This window comes from Centropristis striata, chromosome 15 (assembly GCF_030273125.1).
Source record: "Centropristis striata isolate RG_2023a ecotype Rhode Island chromosome 15, C.striata_1.0, whole genome shotgun sequence".
Taxonomy (NCBI): Eukaryota; Metazoa; Chordata; class Actinopteri; order Perciformes; family Serranidae; genus Centropristis; species Centropristis striata.
The window spans coordinates 3877882-3899031 of NC_081531.1; the positions used below are offsets into that span (position 1 = coordinate 3877882).

Genomic DNA, 21150 nt, shown 5'->3' on the forward strand with positions numbered 1-21150 from the left:
ATTGGTGTTCCCCACCCAAACACACACACACACACACACTAACTGAAAACTGTCAGTTTACACTAACTGACGAGTTTGAGACACAAACTGACAAGTTTTACACACAAACTGACGAGTTTTAGACACAAACTGACGAGTTTTAGACACAAACTGACGAGTTTTAGACACAAACTGACGTGTTTTAGACACAAATTGACGTGTTTTAGACACAAACTGACGAGTTTTAGACACAAACTGACGAGTTTTAGACACAAACTGACGTGTTTTAGACACAAACTGACGTGTTTTAGACAACAACTGACGAGTTTTAGACACAAACTGACGAGTTTTAGACACAAACTGACGTGTTTTAGACACAAACTGACGTGTTTTAGACACAAACTGACGAGTTTTAGACACAAACTGACGAGTTTTAGACACAAACTGACGAGTTTTAGACACAAACTGACGAGTTTTAGACACAAACTGACGAGTTTTAGACACAAATTGACGAGTTTTAGACACAAACTGAAGAGTTTTAGACACAAACTGATGAGTTTTAGACACAAACTGACGAGTTTTAGACACTAACTGATGAGTTTTAGACACAAACTGATGAGTTTTAGACACAAACTCACGAGTTTTAGACACAAACTGACGAGTTTTAGACAACAACTGACGAGTTTTAGACACAAACTGACGAGTTTTAGACACAAACTGACGTGTTTTAGACACAAACTGACGAGTTTTAGACACAAACTGACGAGTTTTAGACACAAACTGACGAGTTTTAGACAAACTGACAAGTTTTAGACAACAACTGACGAGTTTTAGACGCAAACTGACGTGTTTTAGACAACAACTGACGAGTTTTAGACAAACTGACAAGTTTTACACACAAACTGACGAGTTTTAGACACAAACTGACGAGTTTTAGACACAAACTGACGTGTTTTAGACACAAACTGACGAGTTTTAGACACGATCGATGATAGGTATTATGATTTTGCCAAAAATGCTTTCTGTTCGAGAGATACTTTTTAGCTATCTCATTGGTGTCAAATTCCACGGCTGCAGTTGATTTCAGTTGATTGCTCTGCTCTGATTGGTGGACGCCACCTGGCCCTGGTTGCTAAGCTACCAAAGTAGTATTTGTATTTGTGAGCAAAGTGTCAATGGTACATTTTAACAGCCTATTTGTCCTCTCATACACATGTTGAAAGCTTGATCTGAGCAACGTTAGAGATAAAATATTATAAACTACTTGGCAGTGTCAATAATGTATGGGTGAGAGTCAAGCACACTCAAATTTCTTCAGATTTTCTAGTTATAGAATACTACCCTATTCATTGTGTAGACTGACAAACTGTTTTTCCAGACATTAAAGCTGTGAAGTCATTTCTCAGAAATCGAGGCTTGAATTTTCACTCATAAATCCTCCTTTCTGTTACCTCTTCTTCTCCATTTTATCTCAGTTGTATTTTTTCTACATGCCATTTATTTTTTCAGTTCTACTTCATATAAATGTTTGGGGAAAATTCCACACACTTTATAACAACACATTTCCATGACAGTGGGCTGCAGGCGTCCTAAACGATGCAGGTGGGAGTTAAAAGAAAGAGTTTGAGCGCCGGCAGCGATCAGCTGCAGAGACGAGATCTAGAAACAGTGTTGAGACGGAGCACATGACTCAGCAACCACAACGAAGAGAAAACATCTCTGTAAAAGACGAAACAAGAAGCAAAACCAGCCAAGATGGATGAAGTGAGATGCCTAAAGAACACACATTTGTTTATTTTTTACACTAAATCAATGTAAAACTACCAAATCTGACCATGAAGAGAGCTCACATGACACCTGTCTTTGTTCATGAATAGTCTCCAGACTGGTCTCCCCTCAAAAACGTCAAAATAATGTAAATATTCGTTTAGGTTGGAGATCTTGTTCATAATCTCATCATTCAGATCTTAGACCAGGGGTCTCAAACTCAAATTACCTGGGGGTCGCTGGAGGCAGTATCAAAATGACCAAGAAAAGACACAAAATCACAGAAAAAAAACTAAATTACTTTAAAAAAAAAAAAGACACAAAATTACCCAAAAAGAAACAAAATGACCAAAAAGACACAGAATTACCAAAAAAGAAACAAAATGACGAAAAAGACACACAATTATAAAAAAAAGTCACACAATTGCAAAAAAAAGACACAAAATGATTTAAAAAAAGACACAAAATGATTTAAAAAAGACACACAACTATTAAAAAAAGACGCAGAATTACAAAAAAAAGACACATGACATTGTCAATACTACAGACATGTTACCAACCAGGCAAGGATCATTTTCTTCTTCCTTAATTGTTTTTTCATTGGGAGTCTGCTTTCTATGCAGTAATTGCATTTAGTTATGAAATGAGTGAATTAGACAGTATGATATATCAGAAATGAATATGTCTCTGTGATATATGAGGAAGTATTCATGCTAGCTAGATGATAGAACTTTATTAATCCTGAAGGAAATTCAGGAAATTTCTCCAAAGCCCCATAAAAAAAAATTACCAATTACAATATAGGATAATATAAGAAAAACAATGAACAAAATAGGTAACAATGACAATATATAATATTAAAATGAAAAATAAAGTCAGGGGTCTCAAACTCAAATTACCTGGGGGCCGCTGGAGTAAGCAAAAAAATGAGAGAAAAAAGACACAGAATGACCCAAAAAAGATGCAGAATTACCAAAATAGACATAAAATTACTTAAAAAAGACACAAAATGACCAAAAAAAGACACAGAATTACCAAAAAAGACACAATATTATTTAAAAAAAGAAGCAAAATTATTAAGAAAGACACATAATTATTAAAAAAAGACACTTTTTTTTTTTTTTAAAAAGACACAAAATTACCAAAGTATGACACAAAATTACCAAAAAAGTAATTAAAGGGACCTTCCACACTTTTTTCTGCATTTTAACACTGCACTTTTAAGATTTCATGCTCTAATGCCTGTAGTTGTACTGAGGGCCACTTCAGGTGAGGGTGCGGGCCGTGTGCGGCCCCCGGGCCTCCAGTTGCCCATCCCTGATCCACAGTGTAAACAAAGTCAACTGGCGACATCTAATTGTGCAGCAACATGTGTCATGTATTTTTAATGGAGCACACATCGCTCACAGGTAGCAGAGAGGAGGAAGTGTTTGCTCACCTCCTGATCTCACATCTCCTCCTCTTCCTCCTCTTCCTCCTTTCATGCTTTTGAGAGGATTGACAATTTTTTTTTTTTTTTTTTTGGATTAAATTTTGTTTGCCATCTGTGCAGAAGCGATAAGGGGGAGGAAATATGGTATGTAAAATATTTATTATCCCTTGGCTTTTCTTCCTGCTGCTCTCTGGGGGGATTTAGCTGCTGAGGCATATAGTTTATAACAATAATAAACCCACGTCAAACCAGGTTTTATTCTCAATAAAGTTCTAAAAATATATAGATTTAAAAAGGATCATTCCAATTAGATGCTGAACATTTTGAACTTCTAGGGATGTGATACCATTTAAACACAGTGCTGGATAGAAATGCATGCAAAGAAGTTGAATTAGACTTGTACACATGTAGACTGAGAGACTTTACAAAAGAGGCACAGAAGCTGCTTCAGCAAATGATTTCAACTCCGTGATTAAATTGTATAAAGGTTTAGACCAGGGCTCTCAAACTTAAATTACCTGGGGACCGCTGGAGGCAGTATCAAAATGACCAAAAAAAGACACAAAATTACTAAAAAAAGAAGAAAAAAAGACACAAAATGACAGAAAAAAACTAAATTACTTAAAAAAGACACAAAATGACCAAAAAAGGACACAAAATGACCAAAAAAGGACACAAAATTACCAAAAAAAAGACACAAAATTACTAAAAAAAGACACAAAATTACTAAAAAAAGGGGAAAAAAAGACACAAAATGACAGAAAAAAACTAAATTACTTAAAAAAGACGCAAAATGACCAAAAAAGACACAAAATTAGCAAAAAAGACACAAAATTATTTTAAAAAAGAGGACATTTTCACTATAACTTTAGTTAGCTCTAGTTAGTTTTGTAGCCACACAATACAGTTTCAGTTAGTTATCTTTTTTTTTTTTTTAAACTCTAGTTTTCATTATTTCGTTAGTTTTCGTTAACTATAATAACCTTGCTACAGAGGACGGTTTCTGTGTTTCTGAGGCTGTGAAGACTGAGGAGTTAACTGTATGATTACTGCCTCACATCCTCATCTTCCTCTAAAACTACTTTCCCAAATAAATAATTGCAATGGTCTTAGCATACTTATTCTGTACCGTTGCCATGGCGAAACTCAGAAGCAAATGTGGAAGAAGTAGAGAAGAGGATGGAAAAGGAAACAAGAAAATAAATAGTCTATAATGTGATATTACATTTCAATTTAAAGTGACAAACTATAAATAATTGTATGTTATTTGTAAGTAAGCTAGAAGTCCATAATATCAGTAGTTCTCACACTCACTGAACAGAATCTCACAGTTCAGATAAGAAAAACTCAGTTGATACGACGAATTTTGGACAAATAATGAAGCAGACAACAACTAAAACATCTCTCTGTCTGTGCATTTATATATATTTTTTATATTTTATTGTTACTTTTAATCTAAGTCCTTTGCTATCAGTCTAAAGGTCCATTCTGACCTCCTGAGTGTGTAACAGTCAGCTTCAAGCCAGAGACTCCTTGGAAAGTAACAACTTGATACTTTGGGATTTGTCAGAAAAGACACAAAATTACCCCAAAAAAGAATCAAATTGACCACACAATGACACAAAATGATCAAAAAAAGACACAAAATGACCAAAAAATTACATAAAATTAAGCAAAAAAGGACTCAAATTGACCAAAAGATGACCACAGAAAGACACAAAATGACAAAAACGACACAAAATGACCAAAAAAGACACAAAACGTCCCAAAAAAGAAAAAAAATGACAAAAAGAACACAAAATGACCAAGAAAAGATACAAAATGACCAAAAAAGATACAAAATTACAAAAAAGACACAGAATGACCAAAAAAGATACAAAATTACAAAAAAAGACACAGAATGACCAAAAAAGACACAAAATTATTTAAAAAAGACACAAAATGACCAAGAAAAGATACAAAATTACCAAAAAAGACACAAAATTACCATAAAGACACAAAATAACTAAAAAAAGACACAAAATTACCAAAAAGACACAAAATTATTAAAAAAGAAACAAAATTACCTTAAAAAGTCACAAAAGCGTTAAAAAAGACAAAATTATTTCAAAATAAGACACAAACTTATTTAAAAATGACAAAGTTACCAAAGAAAGACACAAAATTACCAAAATAAGTAATTAAAGGGACCTTCCACACTCAACACGGTAAAGTGCCATTCGTATAAAACTCACATTAAACTTTCATGTCAAGGCTGAAAAACAGTGTTTTTTTAACCTCTCATGTTGAAAGTTTCAAGTGTGAACACACAGACAGGTGTGATTGATTCACCCAGTAGTGATGCCACAAGGTACATCAGCTTAGCAACAACAAGACTTTCCAGGGCTGTTCAATTCTCTTGTTGATGATTTTTAAAGGAAAGTTGCAGGTTGCAGAGTTCAAACTCTGCAGCTGTTGTCATTATTTATAAAGATTAACATTTAACAGTGCAAAATACATTTGCAGCTCAGAGAAACTCTGGAGCAATTAGACATGAAAACCCTATTTTTTAATCCACTTTGTCATAGTAAATTGATGCATTGCCATCTCACAGACACTGCAATCCATTATTTTTGAAAGCCTTTGCTCCTGTGTATTGATCACACACACACACACACACACACACACACACACCAATTTTGTCCTTCTTTCCCCACCATAGCACCACATATGCCCCAAGGATGCCATTGACCCTTCTGCTGCTACTGAAGTGGAAGTGAGTGATGCTGTAACAAAAGCTGTGACAGCGTAAATGGAGCTGAGAGTCTTTCAGCTGCAAAGTGTTAAAGTCCTGTTACATTGTTACCACTTTAAACTGTAATGTTGAAATGTCCTTCTCTTCTTTATGTGACAAAATTAGGCCACAGAAAGTTAAATAAACCCAAATGATGAATAGGCATTGGGCTGCCCAAGGCCGTTTGTACAAAGTATGAATTTCTTTTTCCGTCGACTTGGCACACTCACTTATTATTTAGTGAAGACTTTTTTTTTCCCCTTGCAGTTAAATTACTTAAAAAAGAAAGAAAATGACCAAAAAAAGACACAAAATTACAAAAAAGAGACACAAAATGACCAAAAAAGACACAAAATGACAGAAAAAAACTGAATTACTTAAAAAAGACACAGAATTACCAAAAAAGACTCAAAATTATTTAAAAAAAGACACAAAATTACCCCATAATTACACAAAATTACACAAAATTACCCAAAAAATACACAAAATGACCAAAAAAAAGATACAAAATGACCCAAAAAAGACACAAAATTACCAAAAAAAGACACAAAATTACCAAAAAAGACACAAAATTACTAAAAAAAAGACACAAAATGACCAAAAAAGACACAAAATGACAGGAAAAAACTAAATTACTTGAAAAAAGACACCAAATGACAAAAAAAGGACAAAAAAATCACCAAAAAAGACACAAAATCACCAAAAAAGACACAAAATTACTAAAAAAAGACACTAAATGGCAGATAAAAACTAAAATACTTAAAAAAAGACACCAAATGACACAAAAAGGACACAAAATGACCCCAAAAAGACACAAAATGACCAAAAAAACATTGAAAAGTATGAATTTCTTCTTCCGTCGGCACACTCACTATTAAGTGAAGATTTTTTTTTTCTTCCCTGCAGCCTTGGCACGGCTTTCTCAGTGGGATCCAAAGATTTGTCATGTAAATACAGCAGATGTGTTGCTCTGTGGAAGCAGTCAAAGCTCAGTGACCCTGCTCCTGTATCAAAGCAGCATTTTGTGACTGGTGAAACCAATCTGTTGTGATTGCAGCGGAGCACGGCGCTGCAGTTTTCGGCTCATTGTCTCAATCACTTGTGAATGTCACAAACCAAGTGTGTGGGCAGACGAACAAAAGGAACCTGATGACTGCTCCAGAGCTGCATTTGCATACGTAGAATGTCTCTTGTAAAAAAGTTGTCAAATTAGATGCAAGCTGTTCACATGATTGCTAATATCGCAAATGCTGTTATTTACCTTTTTTTATAAAGGACCTGGGGACTGCAATTACGTTGCCATTATTGTACGACACCATGTTTTATAAGTGTCTTGGTTTGTGTGCTGCTGTCTGTGAATGAAAGAGTTTTTTTGTTTCTTACCTCTGAGACCTCCAGAATCTGAGATTGTCTATCTGACAAAGTGGTGGCGTCCCACATGGTTGTATCCTCGGCCCCTTGTTGTTTTCTCGCTTTACTTTTCACTGTAGCCTTTTATCATTAATAGCTGATTGTAAAGGATCTCTCTGTCTTTTATAATGCCTAACAAGGACATGTTTTTTTTTTGCCCTTAACCTAGAACAGTGGTTTTGTAGCCTAAATTCACAATTGATCTTAAAGTGAAGTAAAAGCCAAATAGTGGTGTCTCTGATATTGCCCCCAGGCATCAGAATGTGATTTTTAAAAAAGGATAATGGAAAAAGTATTTCAATTATAATGTTTGTTAAGTAATTTTGTGTCTTTTTGGTAATTTTGCATCTTTTTAAAATAATTTTTTGTCTTTTTTACTCATTTTGTGTCTTTTTTTTTGTCATTTTGGGTCTTTTTTAAATAATTTTGTGTCTTTTTTGGTAATTTTTCTGTCCTTTCTCGTAATTTTGTGTCTTTTTTAAAATAATGTTGCGTCTTTTTTGGTAATTTTGTGTCTTTTTTTGGTAATTGTGTGTCTTCTTTTGGTCATTTTGTGTCTTTTTTAAATAATTTTCCCGTATTTTTTAGTAATTTTGTGTCTTTTTTTGGTGATTTTGTTGTTGCCTCCAGGTAATTTGAGTTTGAGACCCCTGCTCTATATGTTTTCAGATATGTAATATCTAATAAATACAGATATTTATTCTTTATTTTCTCTGATATTATTTCTAAAACCGGTTGACATAATGCATAATATTTTATAATAGTGTTAAATATACTAGAAAGCAGCTCTCTGAGTACTTCTGCATAGTCATATTGGTGCAAAATCGGTGGATAGTGCATATTAAAAAGGCCTTTTTTCAGTTTTTCGTCTGGCGTAACGGTAACCGATGAATTTTCCCCTCTAAAATGGTTCTCAGTCTCAAAAGTCCCACATCATTGAGGCTCCTTTCAGAATAAAGCTGGACACATTGAGCTGTCCACTGCTCTGTCTCAGTCTTTCCTGCTCTGAGGATGTTTTCATCTCCAACAAACCCTCCAGCAGCTGCTCCCACTGATGAGCTCCTCCTCTCTGGTTGAACGTTTGCTAATCAGTGGGATGATTGTCCACCACAGCCAGAGCTGAAAAAATCATTCAGAAATGCAATGAATAATAAAGAGCCCTTATGTACTGTACAGGGCGGGATTATGAGTCACACACATGGCAGCTGATTTGTTTGTTTCTCCTGATTGTATACATCACGTCAAGCTACAATTATGGATTTTGCATATTTGTAATTCTATGAGAATTTCAGTTTATCTTAACGATTTGTAGGGCGAGGTACATTTGTTTTGATATATATAATGATAACAACAAAAATAGCTGATAAGAGTTTAATTTAGGACAGGGGTCTCAAACTCAAATTACCTGGGGGCCAATGGCGGCAGTATCAAAATTACCAAAAAAAGACACAAAATGACCAAAAATACCCCAAAAATTACTAATAAAAAGACACAAAACTACCAAAAAAAGACACTTCTAGTCATTTTGTGTCTTTTTTCTAGTCTTTTTGTCTCTTTTTTGTCATTTTGTGTCTTTTTGTGTCTTTTTTGTGTCTTTTTTTGACGTCATGAAGAAGTCGTGCTCCGGCTCTTTCATTGTCTCCAGAGGGTTAACCAGATATGATGAAACTGCAATTTTAAATATGTTTACAGTGCAGTAACTTAACATATTTCATGCTCAAATGCATGTATAACAGTATAAATAGGAATATAAAAGGTTTGAAGCAAATAAAAAATAACCACTTACTGTGATTTATTTTTTTATCAGTGCAAAAACAGCAGAACAACATTAATTACAAGAAGTAATTTTGTGCATTTTCACACTGCACTTTTAAGATTTCATGCTCAAATGCATGTAGTTGTACTGGGGGCCACTTCAAGTGAGGTCCCATCCCTGATCTAATTCCATATCGCATTTAAAAATATATCAATATATTTTTAATATTGATATATTGCCCAGCCCTAACGACTTGTCTATGTTTTGTAAAAGCCTTTTTTTTAATAAATGCTCTTCTCATGTCTTTGCAGGTGTGCACAGGGGGACGTCGTCACACACACAGCATGGCTGAACCGCTCCAGTATACTGTATGCTGGAGAAGACAAATGGTCGGTGGATCCCCGAGTGAGTCTGGTGACCCTTAATCAAGAGGAGTTTACCATCAAGATTGAAAACGTGGACATGACAGATGAGGGCCAGTATGTGTGTGCAGTCCAGACGAGCAGTCGACCGAGAACCACCTCAGTGCACATCCTCATCCAAGGTAACATCATTTACACACTACTGCTATTACTGCTGCAGCTACTGATATATACTGCTACAGGTGCATCTCAATAAATAAGAATATCATACAAAAGTTTATTTATGTCAGTAATTCAATTCAAAAAGTGGAAATAATACAGTATATACAGTCATTGAAAAACATATTAGACCACCCTTTTTCTTTAATTTCTTGTTCATTTTAAAGCCTGGTACAACTAGAGTATCATTAATATAAAAAGAAAAAGAAAAGGGGGCCCAGCACAGAACCTTGAGGAACACCCATTGCTAGTGCGTCATACAGTTATGGAAAAATTATTAGACCACCTTTGTTTTATTAAATTTCTAGAATTTAAATGTCTAGATATCAGCTCTTAAATTAAACTGTTATCAGCTAATTGTGTTTTTATCATTACATTTATTTATATTTGTTTGGACACAAATGTAGCTTTAATTGAACCTGGTCTCACAGGAACCCGTGAAATAGCCACGGATTCGCTTAACTCAAAATCCGTGGAATAGCCACGGAATCACTCAAATTTCCGTGAAACTGACACGGATTTCGCTACAATGCAAGTTAATGACAGTCATATCCCGTGGCTATTCCAACATACAAAGTGATCATGTACATTCACTGAGTGAATATTTAGAAAATAAAACATATATTTCTCGCTAGAAATGTGATCAAAATCCATTTTTATGCAGAAACTAAGTCAAAATATTGATTTTTGATTTAAGTTTTTTTACTTTAGTTGTACCAGGCATTAAAATGAACAAGAAACTGAAGAAAAAGGGTGGTCTAATAATTGTTTTTCCATATGCACTCATTATTGGTTGGGGCTATTTGACATGAACTACTGGACATTTACTTTTCCATTATATTCTAATTTATTGAGACGCACCTGTAAATCATTAAACCATTTAGTGCAACTGAGTGAAATTTTATCGTCTAAAAATCTGTAAAGTATCTTCTGGTCTCAGTTTAGAAGGTGCATCATGTAAGACACTCACACAAACATGCATATTTTATTGTATTTTTTCTGCTCTCTGTGATGAATGGCTGTGTTATTGCTGAGCCCCAGCACATGAGGGCATAAGTGAACAAACCAGAGAGCTAAAAAAACAAGAGGTGCACTCTCCTTCTAGAGTCTCATTTCCTTCTTCATTGCTCCACTAGAGCCATTAGAGGCTAACTGCCTTGCTCAAGGAGAGGGGGGGAGTGTTCCTGGTTCTGGGTGTTAGCTGAGGTTAATGAGGAACACCAGATGTTGAGATCCTTTGGCTAAACCGCCGTGTGGAGCCGTGATGGCGTCCTCGTAGAGATGCGAGGCACAGCGAGGGCCACTCTGCTGTATACACAGAGCAGAATGGCACCGCTTAGCGCTCCCAGCTTCATATGCTAATGGTTCATGCTGCATAAAGTGCTGCTCATAAGAACATAGAGGAGGAAGAGAGGAGGAAGAGAGGAGGAAGAACATATCGGCCAAGTTTGGATCACTTCTGCTCTCAGTTTTCTCTGCAACATGATGGAAAGCAACAACACTGTAGTCTGAAACCACAAGGCAGTTTTTATTTCTTTTTTCTTCAGCTGTCTTTTATTTATAACTTCTGAAAAGATAAGAAAAATGAACTTGGAAAATATTTTATTAAACCATGAAAGCAGTGAGTACATGATATATCTGATGATATCTAGACATTTAACATGGTTCTATTGATAATAACCAAAATCCTCCCTTCTTCAGTTTCTTAATTTCCTTGTTCCTTCCTTCCTTCCTTCCTTCCTTCTTCAGTTTCTTCATTTCCTTGTTCCTTCCTTCTTTCCTTCTTCAGTTTCTTAATTTCCTTCTTCCTTCCTTCCTTCCTTCTTCAGTTTCTTCATTTTCTTCTTCCTTCCTTCCTTCCTTCCTTCCTTCTTCAGTTTCTTCATTTCCTTCTTCCTTCCTTCCTTCCTCTCCTTCTGCAGTTTCTTCATTTCCTTTGTTCCTTTGTTCCTTCCTTCCTTCATCTCCTTCTTCAGTTTCTTCATTTCCTTGTTCCATCCTTCCTTCCTTCCTTCCTTCCTCTCTTTCTTCAGTTTCTTCATTTCCTTTGTTCCTTCCTTACTTTCCTTCCTTCCTTCCTTCCTTCTTCTCCTTCTTTAGTTTCTTTGTTTCCTTTGTTCCTTCCTTCCTTCCTTCCTTCTTCTCCTTCTTTAGTTTCTTTGTTTCCTTTGTTCCTTCCTTCCTTCCTTCCTTCTTCTCCTTCTTTAGTTTCTTTGTTTCCTTTGTTCCTTCCTTCCTTCCTCTCCTTCTTCAGTTTTTTATTTCTTTTCTTCCTTCTTTTCTTGTCTTACCTTCCTTTCTCCCTTCCTTCCTTTCCTTTCCTTTCTTCCTTCCTTCCTTCCGTCCTTCCTTCCTCCCTCCCTTCCTTCCTTCCTTCCTTTCGACTTCTCCTTCTTCAGTTTCTCCATTTCCTTTGCTCCTTCTTTCCTTGTCTGCTTTACCCAACTTAATTCTCAGCTCATTGGCTTATTGGATTTTATTTTGAAAGGACGAAAAGAGACTTGATCCTGTCAATCAAGACCCGAACACTCTAGCGTGTTTCAGTTCAGTGAGACTGATACACAGTCAGAGATAAAATTAAGATTAAAAAAATACACAGATTGATTAAAAATTCCACGTGATCGAACAAATTCTTCACAACCATTAATCGATCATCGATTAGTTATTCCCCTCCCTACTTTAAACAGTAAAAAAATGAACAGAAATGCCAAAAGTGAAGTAGTTACAATCCTCAGTGTCCTTGAAAATCAGCCTGTTATGATAAAAGGCTAGAGTGAAAAGTAAAGAGAGAAAACATTACGGGGCCGAGAACACAACCATGTGGGACGCCACCACTTATATATAGACAATCTCAGATTCTGTAGCTCTCAGAGGCTAGAAACTAAAAAACTATTTCATTCACAGACAGCATTACACAAACCAAGACACTTCTGTGAGGTGTCAGCATGTTGAAAAGTTGTGCGACATCACATCTACAAGCAACACCTTTAATTGAGTCAAAAACTCTGCCAAGCTTGTTTTCCATGGCCTCTTGCAAGACAAAATATAAACACCTTCTGGTAAATAAAAACTGCTAATAAAACTGACAGCAGCACCTTTCTCACGTTATCATTAATTAACAGATTTCACACATGCAATTAAAAAGACTCGTCTTAGTCATTATGGAACAATACAAACCATGTACTTAATATCTGTATGTGTGTATATATATATATATATATATATATATATATATATATATATATATATATATAGGCCAACTTTTCCATATTAAACATAGTTTTTAAAATTGGTCTTTTTTTATATAAATTTTTTTTTTGAGACGCTGAATTTTAGGTCTTCATTAAATGTAAGGAATAATCATTATAATTACAAGAATTTGGATAAATTAAGACATAAAATGTTTCATTCTGTGTGTAATGGATCGATATAATGTGTTATTTCATACTTTTTGAATTGCATTACTGACATAAATAAACTTTCTATAATATTCGAATTTATTGAGACACAAACACACACACACACACACACACATATATATATATATATATATATATATATATATATATTATGGCAAGCTTTTAAGGAAATTATTATAATATATGGATTCAAAACCTCAGAATATATATTGAAAATGTGACAATATGTATTGAAAATCTGAGAATCTGAGAAAAAAATTTGGGTTAAAAACTTCAATATATATTCTCTAATTTCAATATATATTCTCAGGTTTTTAATCCATATATTTACACACACACACACACACACACACACACACAGAACATTACTTAAAATCAGAAGCTGCCATCTTGGTTAAAGCAGTCCTGCTGAATTTGCCCATAACTACCTTAAATGTTCTTGTTCCTTGGAAAGTGTGGTTTTTAAATGAAATGATGGATAGGATGAATAGCTGTAACATTTCCCTTATTCGCCTTTCATTCTCTTTTCATAGTATAAGCTGTTCAAGAGAATATGTCTACTTTACCTAATTGGATGGTGTGTGTGTGTGTGTGTGTGTGTGGTAACTGAACATATTAACAGCGTGTGAATAAGAATTTAACAATAGCCTTAAATGCATATAATTATGTTACAGCCAATGACGCAGGTGGACTTCAGCAATTTTAGCAAGTTGTGTTTTTTCTGTACCTTTTTTTTCTGTATCTCACAGAACATAACTATATATACTCCCATTCTAACATTTGCCTACTTGTTTTCTCTGCTGCTGTTAAAACTTAATGAAGAACAGTTCTTCTTCACCTAATACTTTTTATCACAGGGGGCATACATGTCTTCACCATCTTCACTTACATTGAAGTGAATGGGACGGCCGGAAAAAAATGAGTGAAAGAGAACGATAATTGGAGATTTTTAAACGTCTACTTCTCCGGCATAATTTCACCTAGAGACTCCATTTAAACTTTAAACGGTAGACACAAGTCTTGTGTATCGGTGTATTAATCCACGTTTCGATAGGTCATATAGTTTTTTATCAATCCCTGTTCAATGACCATGATCATTTTTGGAGAAATTCTGAGATTATAATGGGTGTGTATTGCACGGAATGTTCGTGTCAGAGTGTGTGACATCATCGCCAGAGTGTAGAGGGAGAGAATAAATTGTCAAAAAATAAATTTGAAAACTGCGCTCCAGACCGCAAATTCCACTCTACAGAGATAATCTATACATAGAAACGTAGGAAAATTTGTCTTCTCACTCAAAGTCTTCTGGTAAAGCTGTCAGAGTTATAGTTTGGGCGTACAACGCACAGATGATCCACCAACACGCACCAACAGCCTCATTGGCTCCCATATTAAAAATGCAGGAAGATTTCGGTAGAAAAGCATATTTAACAGTTTTTCAGACCGCTCTTACAAAGCTATTTCTTAATTTTTCTTCACAAAAAACATATGTAGCTGTTCAGGAAGAACTCAGGACGCTCAAAGTGAAGTCGGATCAATGATAGGTATTATGGTTTTGCCAAAAATGCTTTCTGTTCGAGGACAGAAATTCCAGTCTGTCCACCTCTGGCTGCTGTCGCTGTTCCGGTACATTGGCAGTTGGTGGCAGTTCATTCTGTTGATTGCTCTGCTCTGATTGCCTTTGATCTTTCCTGTGATTGCCTTTGATCCTTTGATGTGATTACAGTTACAGATACACGTTTCACACGCACACACATTTTGAGGTTAAAGGTCATAGGTTGCTGTATGAATAAATACTTGAAAAGGAATGCTTGTTGTAGATGTGCTCCTTGTATATAATATAGTATCATAACATTACTAGTATTAATAGTTTGAAATCTCTGAAGAATCTCATCATAGTGTACACACACCGGCAGTAGCCCCCGTGGCCCTTTCGGAATTTCCCCAGAGGAAATTTTCTATTTAAAAATTATAATCCTGCCAATGATCCCTCTTTTTACTAAATATATATGAGCTATTTTTGTTGTTATCATTATATTTGTCCACACAAATGTACCTGTAGAAATAGCAATTGAAGGAAAAAATGTTCTAATATTTTTTTCAACAACTGTATGTAGTTGCTTTATCACAATGTAGTGAGGGCCTTGAATTACCTTAGTTTTTGTTCAGACGTTGGACACTACTAACAGACAGAACATTTTCATTTTTTTTTACATGCACTGGGGCGGATCTGTAATATTCTCCACCACTGACACATCCAGAGGCCTGGAGATGTTTTGCTCATTATGAATAGAAGTCGATAGATAATGAAAATCTGTGAACCACCATCAGTCTCCATGATCCGTCTCAGATCATTCAGCTGACATTCGATCCAATCAAACAACACCTTTCCAATATTCTTTGAAATTATTATTTATATGTGCACCTGCATGAAGAGGGTGGTAATTAATTTTTATAATGTAGATGACATTGTGCTGTGGTGTCATTTTCCCATGGCAGTTAATTGCAAATTCACAAGAACACAACAGTCAAGGTTATTTGGATTTAGTTTTATAATGTACTGTTTATGCAGCGTAATTTAATTGTCTTCAGACTCAGACGCTAACTAGATTACTGTATTTATGAAGTCATCTGAAGCTAATCGCTCACTGTGCTGTTAGAGCCAGAGACAAACATTACTTTAGCCAAAACAGAGTATAAATTAAACAGCAACTCTGATGAGTGAAACAGGATTCATAAACACAACAGTTTCAAGTCGTGTGTCAGTTTAAGCCAGTCTAAATTCTGTCTGTGAAGATTATTATAAGGACATACTTTATTAAACTTCATATATTTCACTTTTATACGAATGAACAATATAACCATAATGAGGCAGAATTCATTGTTTTGTGCTAAAATAATATTTTCTATATTTTTAATCATAATTTTTGTTAATTGCTTTTATTTGGGTAATTTAGTGTCTTTTTTAGTAATTTTCTATCTTTTTAAAATAATTTTGTGTCTTTTTTGGTGATTTTGTTTCTTTTTCAATCATTTTTTTTTGTTTTTCAGTCATTTTGTGTCTTTTTCTAATTTTGTGTCTTTTTTAAATAATTTTGTCTTTTTAGGGTTATTTTGTGTCTTTTTTGGTAATTTTGTGTCTTTTTTTGTAATTTTGTATCTTTTTGAATAATTTTGCGTCTTTTTGGGTCATTTAGTGTTTTTTCAGTCATTTTATGTCTTTTTAGTAATTTTGTGTCTTTTTTTGGTCATTTTGTGTCTTTTTTAAGTAATTTAGTTTTTTTCTGTCATTGTATGTCTTTTTTTTAGCAATTTTGTGTCTTTTTTTGGTCATTTTGATACCGCCTCCAGCAGTATAACCCCCAGGTAATTTGAGTTTGAGACCCCTGTTATGAAGTGTCAAAGAAAATATGTAATCAATGCTTTTGGATTTTTGCAATGAGCTGCACCATGTTCATGAGAATCACCGTATTGTTTATGGTTTTAAAGAGATCTCATTAACTAGAAGCGGCTCTTCTCCGTGTCCTTTAGAATATTTGATCAGAGGGTCCTGATGGTCCTCCGGTACGAGCAGTCAGTCCCCTGGAAGCATGCCTGATCACAATAACTCATCTGGTGTCAGACAGCGCTGTCTGACTTCATAGATTATTCACAAGCCATAAAATCTCAGTCAAGAGTTCCCAACAGAAGTTCAGAGAACATTGAACTGTTTAAAGACTAATCTATTTTGTGTGAGGAGACAATAAACGTACCAGTTTGTCCTAGGACAATCTTTCTATTTGGTCAAATTATAGGCCTTATGAACCTTCGTACACGCCCTTCTTCAAGTCTTGTTGTTTCATTTGGTCTGCTTACATTTCTGCACTGTGAAAGAAACCAGACTAAGAACAAAACCAACCAAATGTATCAATTTCACTCTCATTCGGACGAACCAAATGGACCTGGGTTATGAAAGCGACCTAAGAGAAAAATAAGAAAACTGCAGAGGGTTAACCCATATAGGCCTAAAACTGCCTGTAAAACCTCTGGGCGTTTTTAAAATAAGCCTCTAAAATGTGAAGTTTTTCTGCAAATTCAACAGAAGTGTCAACTCTTCCTACTAGATAATAGATTTTTCAGCCTCTGTAGCAGATAGAAATGAAATTCAAAAAGTATTTGAGAGCTTATAGCTGTTATAACTGAGCTCCCTCCGCTATAGTCGTCTTCCACCATGATTTCAGTTCTGGAAAAGTCCCATGATGCATTGTGACACTCTCACATGTATTCTCTTTTTTGTCATTTTTTTAGTCATTTTGTGTCTTTTTTTACTCATGTTGTCTTTCTGTGTCTTTTGCAAGTCATTTTGTGTCTTTCTTTAGTAATTTTGTGTCTTTTTTTGGTCATTTTGTGTCTTTTTTTGGTCATTTTGTGTCTTTTTTTGGTGATGATTTCAAAGTTCTGGAAAAGTCCCATGTTGCATTGCGACACTCCCACATGTATTCTGATGCATTTCATTGGCCAAGAGACCAAAAACAGGTGGAAAAAACTACAAATACTACAAAAACAACGTATCCGCTTTCCCGGCTTTAACGGTAGAATAATGCAACAGCGCCCCCGGTTTTAATGGTAGAAATGAGGTCATGCTTTCCCGCCTTAAATGGGTTAACCTGTGCAAAAAACCTACAGTAATGGAAAAAAAATTATTAGACCACCCCTAATAATTGTTCCATGACTGTATGTGACTGTTCTTAAATTGGATGTCAGTCTCTAGTATAAAGAAGTAAAAAGTCCGTAAGTAACTCATCCTTTCTTTGATATTGCACCTTTCCAGATCGGATCTCAACAGGCTTTACAATAAATAAAAAAATGAAGACATAACATAGAGACACAAAATAGCCACACCATATAAAATTAATCTATGAAGTAGAGATAAAAATATAAAATCATAAAGCGCCACACAGACAGATCTGGACTGCAGACTCTTTTCCTTCAACCTGATCTGTTGTTACGGATGCAGAACGTGTCTTGGCATCGTCCTGCTGAAATAGTCAGGGACTTCCCTGGAAAAGATGGCAGCATATGTTGTTCCAAAACCTGTAAGTACCTTTCAGCATTTATGGACCTTCACAGATGTGCCACTTAGCCATGATGCCATGAGCACTGATATGCAGAGATTTCTCCACATTTAGATGCTTTGTGACTGTAGATGGTGAAACACCTCAATTATTTGCAATTTTGCACACACAAAAAAACAATGATTGCATTCTGTTTGATTGGGTTTGGGGTTGTATACAGTCATGGAAAAAATGTTTAGACTGTACAACATCAGCACAACCTGAACGTGTTTTAGTTTTCTTTCTTTCTTTTCTGCACATTTTGCATATAATTTGCACTCTGCACATTCTTCACTTAATTTGCACTAGGTTGTATAGTATATTGTATATTGTTAAATGTCTTTTTCTATTAGATTGTTTATTTTTTATCTTTATCTGAAAGGGAAATCATTTTGTGTGCAATTTTTGTGGTCGGCTGTAACAAAACATTTCCCCGCTGTGGGATTAATAAAGTCGAATCTAGTTTATATTACTAGATATTGGATTTTTTTTTCTCCAATTTCTTGTTCTTTGCAATGCCTGGTACAACTAAAGGTACATTTGTTTTGACAAATATAACATTTTCCATGGTTTTCTTGATAATTATTTTGGTCATTATCAAAAAAAAAAACATGGGAAATGTCTAGATATCAGCTCTTTAATTAAACTCTTATGAGCTATTTTTGTTTTATTATTATATTTGTCCAAACAAATGAACCTTTAGTTGTGCCAGGCATTAACCCTTTGATGCACAACACATTGACCCCCCTTCTAATGCACAACATGGGTCAAAAAAGACCCTCATTCATTCCCCATGTTATTTAATGCTGCTGTGTGTTTCTGTGCTCTATCTTTTGATATCAACTTATTTTATGATTGAATATTCCAAGTATTCTTTAAATATCTTGTTTTTGATAACAACAGATCATTATTTACATTTTGCTTCTCATACTTTATGAAGAAAAAAAGTTTTTGTATTATTATATAGCTAACTACTTGGCTAAGTAGCTTGCTAAGCTAACTACATAGCCAAGAAGTTAGCTAAGTAGTTAGCTTAGCAAGCCACTTAGCCAAGAAGTTAGCTAAGTAGTTATTTTAGTGAGCTACTTAGCCAAGATGTCAGCTAAGTAGTTAGCTTAGCAAGCTACTTAGCCAATAAGTTAGCTAAGTAGTTATTTTAGCGAGCTACTTAGCCAATAAGTTTGCTAAGTAGTTATTTTAGCAAGCTACTTAGCCAAAAAGTTAGCTAAGTAGTTAGCTTAGCGAGCTATTTAGCCAAGAAGTTAGCTAAGTAGTTATTTTAGCGAGCTACTTAGCCAAGAAGTTAGCTTAGTAAGTAGCTTTTGTAAAGCACTTTGAGTTGCATTTATGTATGAAAAGCGCTATATAAATAAAGTTTGATTGATTGATTGATTGATTAGTAGTTAGCTTAGCAAGCTACTTAGCCAAGAAGTTAGCTTAGTAGTTAGCTTAGCAAGCTACTTAGCCAATAAGTTTGCTAAGTAGTTATTTTAGCGAGCTACTAAGCTAAAAAATTGGATATGGGCAATTTTTGACCCATGTTGTGCATTTGAAGTGACACAAAAAGGGATTTTATTAAAAAATGGATAAAGAAAAACATAAAATTAGGATGTATGATGATCAAAAACAAACTAATTGAGGAAAACCTGGAATACTGAATGAAAATAATTTATTGCAAAGATATAGAAGATAAAAAACTCTGTCAGGTCATTTTAGACCCATGTTGTGCATCAAAGGCTTAAGAACCAACCAGGAGAATAAGAGGAGAGTTATCTAGTAGCTTGGTGGGCGAGTTGTGAACTGTGCTGAGTGAAATGCCAGAGCTGTAACCTTCCTGTTGGTGTTCTCAGAGAGTAAACAGACTCAACTCCAGTCCTTCAGTCTCGTCTCTGACGTGCTCCCACACAGTTTTCTTTTATGGATCAGAACTGTGGAAACACCTGACCTGCATCACAATCCAACATGTCGCCCCCTCTCCATACACGTGCTGGCTTGGTTTTCCTCTCCGTTACAACAGAGCTGTCAGTACAACAGATATACACTGTAAAAATGAGAAAAAAACTGGCAGCTGTGGTTACCAGAATATTTCCGTAAAAATTACAGTACATATGTCAACATCTTTACAGAACAACTTGTACATTTTACATCCTAAAACTGTAGTATTTTTTTTTTAAATACATTTTAAAGTTGTAGATTATAGCGTCCTTTACTGCTGATTTAACAGGATGATGCTGCTTCTATACTGATTATTTATGCAAAATTTACATGCAGATTTTGCTTATTATGCATTGAATACCAGTAAATTAACATTCAGTTATTATTTATTGTACACTGAATACCAGTTAAATGTACAAGTTGTTCTGTAAAGTTGTTTACATTTGTACTGTATTTTTTGCAGAATTATTGTGGTAACCACAGCTGACATTTTTTTTCTGTAAAAGCAACATATTTTTTTTAACTATGTATATATATATATATATATATATATATATATATATATATATATATATATAAATACACACACACACACACACACACACACACACACACACAGTTAAATAGTCAAAAACAATCAAACAGGGAAAAATAGAAAATAGAGAAGAGGAGAACAAGAGACTGTCAATAACAGATATAATAATATAAATCATCTTGTAGATGATTTACTTCAAAATTTACTAGATTAAAGTCCCAAATCTACAAGAAAAAATGTGCAGATTTAAGATATTTAAAGTGGCAAATCTGCTCGAAAAAAGTTGCAGATTTACGAGACAAAAGTGGTGAAAAAAACAACTTTTTTCTCGCAGATTCACCACTTTAAATCTCATAAATCTGCACATTTTTTCTCGTAGATTTGACACCTTAATCTCTTTTAAAAAATTCTCAAAATATGACCCCCCTCCCCCAGGTCCGTATGTTTTTTTTTTTACACATCATGGCTGT

General features: G+C 34.7%; 1 protein-coding gene across 3 annotated transcripts in view; it reads left to right on the top strand.

Moving 5' to 3' along the window:
* Positions 1 to 21150, top strand: part of ntm (neurotrimin) — a 702168-nt gene that overhangs the window by 627898 nt on the left and 53120 nt on the right. For all 3 annotated transcript variants that reach the window (XM_059351046.1, XM_059351045.1, XM_059351047.1), the window contains one exon: positions 9429 to 9661. In XM_059351046.1, coding sequence (XP_059207029.1) covers positions 9429 to 9661 — 233 coding nt within the window. The remainder of the gene's footprint in view (positions 1 to 9428; positions 9662 to 21150) is intronic.